The sequence below is a fragment of the Barbus barbus genome, assembly GCF_936440315.1.
Source record: "Barbus barbus genome assembly, chromosome: 23".
NCBI lineage: Eukaryota > Metazoa > Chordata > Actinopteri > Cypriniformes > Cyprinidae > Barbus > Barbus barbus.
Genome location: NC_136751.1, coordinates 23,018,444 through 23,026,049, shown reverse-complemented (window position 1 = coordinate 23,026,049; position 7,606 = coordinate 23,018,444). Strand labels below are relative to the sequence as shown.

Sequence of the window (7,606 nt, the reverse complement as noted above, 5' to 3'; positions counted from 1 at the left end):
ACGATTCTATATCTTTACACTCACACACTTTGATTCTAATTCTAAACCCTATTTATGTAATTAAATTAATGAACTAATATAATATCGAAACAATATCTATTATAATGTTTCCCTGAGTCCCAATGTGCATACTATCCACCCTATTTGCCCTAAATTGTATTGAAAAATGACTAATATCACATAGAATTTAGGATGGATAGTATGCACACTGGGACGCAGGCTAAGTTTTATGTGTAAGACCTTTATTTTGAAATTCGGTTTTGTAAATAGAAGCTTCCGTTCCGGGTCAAGGGTAACCAACGTGGTGTGTCTTGGAGCTCAGCGTGTGCGCTACTTCTGAGTGGTAAAACATCTGAAAGAGAACAATAAATAGGAAAAGAAGGTAAGGAAAGAGATTGTCGTTTTAAGTATGAGCCACCTAAATCAGTAACGTTAGTTAACCTTAAGTTAAATACTTAAGAAAGACATTTTCAGAGACAAGCCAAAACATGAGGCGCTTAGTCAAACCGTATTCAATTTAAATAAAAATAAGCAAATTATGATGTATACACCGTTACATTTGCAGTTTTTACATTTAGGCTCCTCGTGTCGTTCAGGATGTCTGTAGTGGCCAGTAACGTTACGCACTGATTGAACTATTTGATCAAAATAGCAGACTCTTCTTTGATTAAAACAATGTTCGCATGATTCTAGAGATCTCAGATCAGCGATGGGGGAGTTTAAAGTTCACCGGGTTCGGTTCTTTGGCTACATGCCGTCGGGAATAAGAGCCTTGGCTTTCAATCGAGATACTGAAAGGATGGCAGTGGCGAGGATGGACGGATCAGTGGAGGTTTTCCACTGTTCAGACAGATTTTTCCAAGAAAAGGTACGTTCAGTCATATTTATCAAATTGATGCTCATAAAACAGCTCTGTCTTAGTATTGAGGACCAGAGCTACATTGATCAACTGTTTTTTTTAACCAGCAGACAGTTTGTTAAAGATGCTTAATTGCATTCCCTGTGTCCACAGATCATCCCTGGCAGAGAGCAGTGTGGGATTGAAGGTCTGTCCTGGGTTGGGGAGCGTCTGTTCAGTGCAGGACTAAACGGTGGAATAACTGAGTATGACCTGACAAACCAGAAAGTGAAATACACCATAGATGCATATGGAGGGCCAATCTGGGCTATTACAGGCAATCAGCAGGGAACACACTTAGCGGTATGTTTACTATGTGTACAGTAACAAAAATCAGCCACAGTTAATGTATGAATGTCATTGCATTAGATAGTAAAAACAAATTTTTATTTTAAGGTAAGATAATGCAAACAAACACTTGTGAAAAAGACGTATGCATAATTGTATTGAATGTGCACTTGTAGTGTACTTCAAATCTAAAAATTATATGTAAAAAAGCTTTACTTATTATTATTATTATTATTATTATTATTATTTACTTGATTATTTTATAGCATTATAATTAAAGTAATATAAATAAAATGCCACTTAATGGTGTTTAAAGAGTACATTTTTGTACTTTGTTTCTCTTATTAATCACTCTTATTTATCACTCTTCAAGTTCAACTGTTGCATTTAAAATCTATTTAAATTACATTTTCATTTAATTGTAAATAAATATTTTTGATCCCCTGCTGATTTTGTACGTTTGCCCACTGACAAAGAAATGAACAGTCTGTAATTTTAATGGTAGGTTTATTTGAACTGTGAGAGACAGAATAACAACAACAAAAATCCACTCCAGGACCTTAATGTGCTTCTTCTTGAGCCACTCCTTTGTTGCCTTGCCCGTGTGTTTTGGGTCGTTGTCATGCTGGAATACCCATCCACGACCCATTTTCAATACCCTGGTTGGCTTCAAGACTGATCATTTCTTTGTCAGTGGGCAAACGTACAAAATCAGCAGGGGATCAAATAATGTTTTCTCCCACTGTAAGTACATTCTTGTTAATTATATTCCAGTCCAGACTGTTTAAATGTGTGCTTAAGAAAAAGAAGCTTGCTCAGTTTTTGTGTTTTTACCATTTGTAGGTTGGTTGTGAAGATGGAACTGTGAAACTGTTTGAGGTGAATGAAGACCAAATACAGTTTGAGAGGAATCTGGATAGGCAAAAAAGTAAGATTGCGGTCATATTTGAAGCTTTAAGATGAATGTCATGATTTGTTATTGTATTTAAAAAAAAAACTTTAAAAAAAAAATGAACATCTGATTACCTGTTCCATAGGCCGCATCATCTCTCTGTCCTGGCACCCATCAGGCTCCAAAATAGCAGCTGGAATGATGGATATGATCCAGATATTTAATGTAGAGACAGGTAAACGGCGTCATTCCTCCAGAATGTATTACTGTAGTCAGTTAAGTAGAGTTAGTAGTAGAACTGGAAAATATTTATGTAATCAAGTGTTTAATATGTTTTCTAGGCCACTCTATACACAGGATGCTGGCTGACAGAGGGGTCGGGATATCCCGCAGTAAGGAGTGTGTGGTGTGGAGTGTGGTCTACCTCTCGAATGGTACAATCATCAGTGGAGACTCTGTGGGAATGGTCAAATTGTGGGATGATAAAACTGGTACACTAATCATAAGCCATGATGTCACAAAATGCGATGTGCTGGCATTATCAGTCTCTCAGGTGAGAAAAATGCTGCGGGTTTGCGAGCAAATGTTACCGTTTCATGTTTATGACTTTATTCACTACTGCTCAACTTTGGGGTCAAGATATTTTTTAAGGTTTTTGAAAGAAAGGCTGAATTTATTTGATCAAAAATACTCTTAAAAAATGTGAAATATTATTACAGTTTATACAATTTTCTTTTTTTAATATACTTTAAATGTAATGTATTTTCTGTGATGGCAAAGCTGAATTCTCAGCAGACATTACTTCAGTTTTCAGTGTCACGTGATCCTTCAGAAATCATTTTAAAATGCTGATTTAGTACTCTAGAAACATTTCTTAAAATTGTCAATGTTAAAATAGTTGTGCTGCTAAATAGTTTTGTGGAAACCGTTACTTTTTTTTTTTTTTTTTTTTTAAGGAATCTTTGATCAATAACATGTTTAAAAACAGAAATAGGAATGCTTTTTAATATTAAAAACATTTACTGCCAACGATTAATGTGTCCTTGTTGAATAAAATGAATTCCCCAAACTTTTGAATGGTAGTGTATGTGCGTTTTCCAAACCTGAATTCTTTCTCTTAATAGAATACAAGACATACTTTAAGAATACGAACAGGATAACATCTTATCTTATTGTACGTCTTGAATGACAGAATGAGGACAGCCTTGTTGCCGGGACATCAGAAGGATCTGTGGTACAGTTCCAGTTCATCTCTATGGTTTTGGGAAAGGATGACAAAGAATGGGTCAGAACCAGAACATTTAAGAACCACACGCATGACATCAGAGCTGTGGCGGAGATCACAACGGCTGTGGTTTCAGGAGGTGAGTTTATTCTTAGACGATTCAAACAGCTGCCTCCATCACACACATCATATGACTGAAGTATTTTTATTCAAAATAGTTTAAAAGAGCATTCTCGTCTCAGGTATGGATGCACAGCTGGTCGTGAAACCTTTATTTGACAAGATCGAAGTGAGGTCAGTGGCCTCGGCTTTGAGGAAAATTCACTTTCCACATGTGAGTATTGTGAAATTGTGACTTTCACACAGACAGCATGTTTGTAATTGATTCTTAATGGGAGGGACTTTTTGTGCTCTGTTGCATTGCAGAGGAGGCTGGTGTCCTGTGCGAGGAAGTCAGGCCTGATGCTTTTCCAGTACCCTGGTCATCTGGAGCTCTGGAGACTGGGAGAGAGTGAAGGAAAAGGTGAGGATGATATTCAGTGTGATCCTTGATCTAGAATACCGGTTAAATGTTTGGAAACTCCTAATAATTTTTTTACAATTAGTATTTTAGAAAAATAGTAAAGTAATTAAAAGCTATGAAATGGCATAAGTGGAAATAAAGAAATTAAACTGCTATTTAAACCAGGGCTGTCCAAACTTGGTCCTGAAGGGCCGGTGTCCAGTTTAACTCAAACCCTAACTAAACACACCTGAAGCAGCTAATCAAGCTCTTACTAGGCACACTAGAAACTTCCATGCAGGTGTGTTGAGGCAAGTTGGAGCTAAACTCTGCAGGACACTGGCCCTCCAGGACCGAGTTTGGACAGCCCTGATTTAAACCTTTTGGGTTATTAAGGTTTTCTTTTTTTCTGAGAGAAGTAATACTTTTATTCAGCAAATGCGCAATAAATTTATCAAAACGGACAGTTATTTATTATTATTACAAGACAATTATAATGATGCAAAAGATTTATTTCAAATAAATGCTGTTCTTTTGAAAAGAATCCTGAAAAATGTGTATTATAAAAAAATAAAATAACTGTTTTCGACAATTCTCATCATAATAAATGTTTCTTAAACACCAAATCAGCATATTAGAATGATTTCTGAAGGGTCATATGATACTGAAGATTGGAGTTATTCAGCTTTGCCATCAGAGGAACAAATGGCTTTTTATAATATATTAAAATAGAACATTTTATTTTAATAATATTTCACATTATTACTGTTTTTGCTGTAATTTTATCAAATAAAAGCAGCCTTTGTTCATTTTTAGCTTTGTCTTCATGACATTCATTCTGGAATGCTTTTATACAACATTCCCATACTGCACATTTTTATTTTTATTATGTTTATTAAAACATTCATGTTGGAATGTTTTATAAAACTAATATCAAGCAGAAAAACATAAGCCTTTGAGAAAATATTTAAAATAATGAGAAACAAGTTTAGTCAAGTGTCTTGTCTTAGATTCTTAGACTTTTGACTGAAAACGCATAATTTCTCGTGTTGACTTTTGTATGAAATGTCAATTTCTTTTGTGTTGTTAACTGTTGGTCTTGTGTTGTCAGGCATACCAGGAAACAGTCTATTTGTAAAAAGAAATCCAGAGAAGCTGCTTCATTTGAAAGTGAAGGTACAGTGCTTGTTTTGAAAATTGTCATTTTAAACATAAAAATCGATTAAAATAATTTCACAAAATACCTATATCGTCATCTGTAAAACTTAATGCCGACTGTGGTGAGAGTTGTGACATCCATAGTGCTGCTGAAATGAATGAAGTGATTGAGCTGTGATGTTTATCTGTAGGGTGAGGATCATATTCGCTGCAGTGCCGTGTCTCCCTGTGGAGAATGGATTGTGTACTCCACAGCCAGCAGTCTACGGCTCTACAGGCTACACTGCAACAATAACAACGTTAGCATCACCAAGGTACTGTAGATTTCCACAGAGCTGCATGAAAACACATTACATGCTTTTGAAGCATGCTAAAGAAATGCATAGATTTTCATTGAATTTTGAGGAACCTGATGACCTCAGATAAAGGCTCCACGAAAACTGATTAAATAGTAGACCAACATTGTTTTTTTTTTTTCTCTTGTTTCAGATATCCAAACTTCCAAAGGTACTCAGCTCAGCCAATCAGCTTTGCTTCTCCTCAGACTCCTCCCATTTGTTTTCTGCCTCCACACAGTCATCAGTGTACTTAGTTTCTCTCAGCCAAGCAGGATGCAAGTTTGTGGGCACCCTTAAACCTAAGTCAGGTGAGAGGACTGTAGGGTTTTGGTGTGAAAATGTTAGTTTTATGATTAATACTTTTTCCAAGGATGCATTAAGTTAATTAAAAATGCCAGTAAAGGCCTTTCAGTGTTTCCCACAGCCTTACACTCTATTTGTGGCGGCAATCCCCTGCCCCTATATATATATATATATATATATATATATATATATATATATATATATATTATGCAAATTAATTCTCTGCCAGCAGGAGGTGCTTTTAGAGGGCAAGAAATAGAGGTTTCCCCAGTAACACAAAGCAGAACTTCTCTCACAAACGCTGCTTTATCAGGCATTACATGCAATAAAATCGAAAATTTTCTGAAGACAGTCACCTTTTTTCTGCAGTGATATAAACACCCGCGCCAGATTTTGATTTTTAAACGTGCAGTGCTCATGTTTATTCAACAAAATCAAAACCTTTTGGAAAATCTACTTGTGGCTGTCATTTTTGATATTGTGGCGGTCTGCCACAAATAAGTCAATATATGGGTAACACTGCATTTACATGTAATGTTGCAAAAGATTTATATTTCAAATAAATGCTGTTTGTTTTACTTTTCATGAACCTGAAAAATAAAAAAAGAATCACAGTTTCCAAAAATATTAAGCAACATGACTTTTCATAAACTGGAGTAATGATATTAAAATAGAAAACTGTTATTTTAAATTGCAGTAGCATTTCACTTTATTACTATTTTACTGTATTTTGATCAAATAAATACAAAAGTATAAGAGAGTTCTTCCAAAAATCGTTTGTCGTCCTCCAGGTTCCCATCAGGCCATTCACTTATTAGCTGCCAGTGAGGATGGCAAATGGTTGGCCTCTGCAAACAGTGACCACGAGGTTCACGTCTACAACCTGCAGACACAGAAGGTGTGTTATATGACCACAGTGTTTGTATAACCTTATAGAAACATTTGAAAGAAGATGGATGGTTAACAATGACCTCATACGTTTCAGGCTCATTGCACAGTTCCTGTATACAGTTCTGCTGTCACCGCCATGGGCATTCACCCAACAACAAACTGTCTGTTCATGATGTATGCAGATCAACAGGTAATCACTGAGCTTTCAGGACAATCTCCATTGAATAGCGTAAGGGTGACGAAGTAGGTTTGATTGTATTTCTTAGTCTCATGTGTTCTTGTTCACCACAGATGTGCGAGTATTCCATAGAGCAGAAACAGTACACGGATTGGTGCAGAATGGTGCAGAGGAAGGGCCTTCATCGCCTCTGGGTGGAAAGAGACACCCCGTGTCTCAATGTGATGTTCAATCCACAGAATCCGTCTCATGTTATCCTGCATGATACGTACATGCTCTGCATCATTGACCAAAGCCTGGTGAGACAGATGCTGGTTTACATGCTTAAGAGCCTAATATTTCTAATGTTGGTAGCTAATTATTTTTTTTTTAATGCATTTAATTTAATTAATTTATTTTATGTTTGTTCGTTTTCTAGCCACTGCCTGATGACAGAACTCAGTTCTACAATCAGCTGACTCTCAAGAGCCTCCCAGAGGAGCAGAGGAAATCTCACAGCCATGCTTTTAAAATCTGCAAGACCTTCAAGGTGCGTGTGAGCCACATACACTTATTTATTTCTAAAATTCTGGATGAAATGTTTATTATACTACTCCTCTTTTTTTAGGATATCCTGTGTATTGAGCTGATGTCGGATCAGTCTCTGGTGGTGGTTGAGCGCCCTCTAGCAGAGATCGCCACTCAGCTACCTGCACCCATCAAACTAAAGAAATTTGCCACATAAGGATAAACCTTTCTATCTGTATGTGTGTGTGGCCTCAGTGAGGAAGTGTTTTTATTAAGAGACTGCAAATTGTTCCCTGTTTCCGCTAATGTAAAAACTGCTGTGACCGTATTAAAAATAAGTATTTACTGTACCTGCTGTGTTGGTCTTTTGTCTAGATAAGTTTGATATCTTGAGGTATGTTTTTCTGATGTTGTTCTTAACAAGAA

General features: G+C 36.3%; 1 protein-coding gene across 1 annotated transcript; it reads left to right on the top strand.

The window, feature by feature from the left end:
* Positions 1-278: 278 nt before the first annotated feature.
* Positions 279-7,530, top strand: LOC306842789 (U3 small nucleolar RNA-associated protein 4 homolog). Its single transcript, XM_079373854.1, has 17 exons — positions 279-382; positions 694-868; positions 1,013-1,201; positions 2,030-2,114; positions 2,224-2,313; positions 2,420-2,631; positions 3,271-3,442; positions 3,546-3,637; positions 3,730-3,826; positions 4,917-4,981; positions 5,155-5,277; positions 5,453-5,609; positions 6,396-6,502; positions 6,590-6,685; positions 6,787-6,972; positions 7,092-7,202; positions 7,281-7,530. The coding sequence occupies exons 2-17, from the start codon at positions 710-712 to the stop codon at positions 7,395-7,397; spliced, it is 2,058 nt and encodes a 685-aa protein (XP_079229980.1). The 5' UTR covers positions 279-382; positions 694-709; the 3' UTR covers positions 7,398-7,530.
* Positions 7,531-7,606: the final 76 nt, after the last annotated feature.

What these genes read in the sequence shown, in the direction of transcription:
- LOC306842789 (XM_079373854.1), top strand. Translation starts at nt 710, where the DNA reads ATGGGGGAGTTTAAAGTTCACCGGGTTCGGTTCTTTGGCTACATGCCG. An exon ending in CACCCTTAAACCTAAGTCAG is followed by an intron (nt 5,610 to 6,395) that starts GTGAGAGGACTG and finishes GTCGTCCTCCAG; the next exon opens with GTTCCCATCAGGCCATTCAC. An exon ending in ACAACCTGCAGACACAGAAG is followed by an intron (nt 6,503 to 6,589) that starts GTGTGTTATATG and finishes CATACGTTTCAG; the next exon opens with GCTCATTGCACAGTTCCTGT.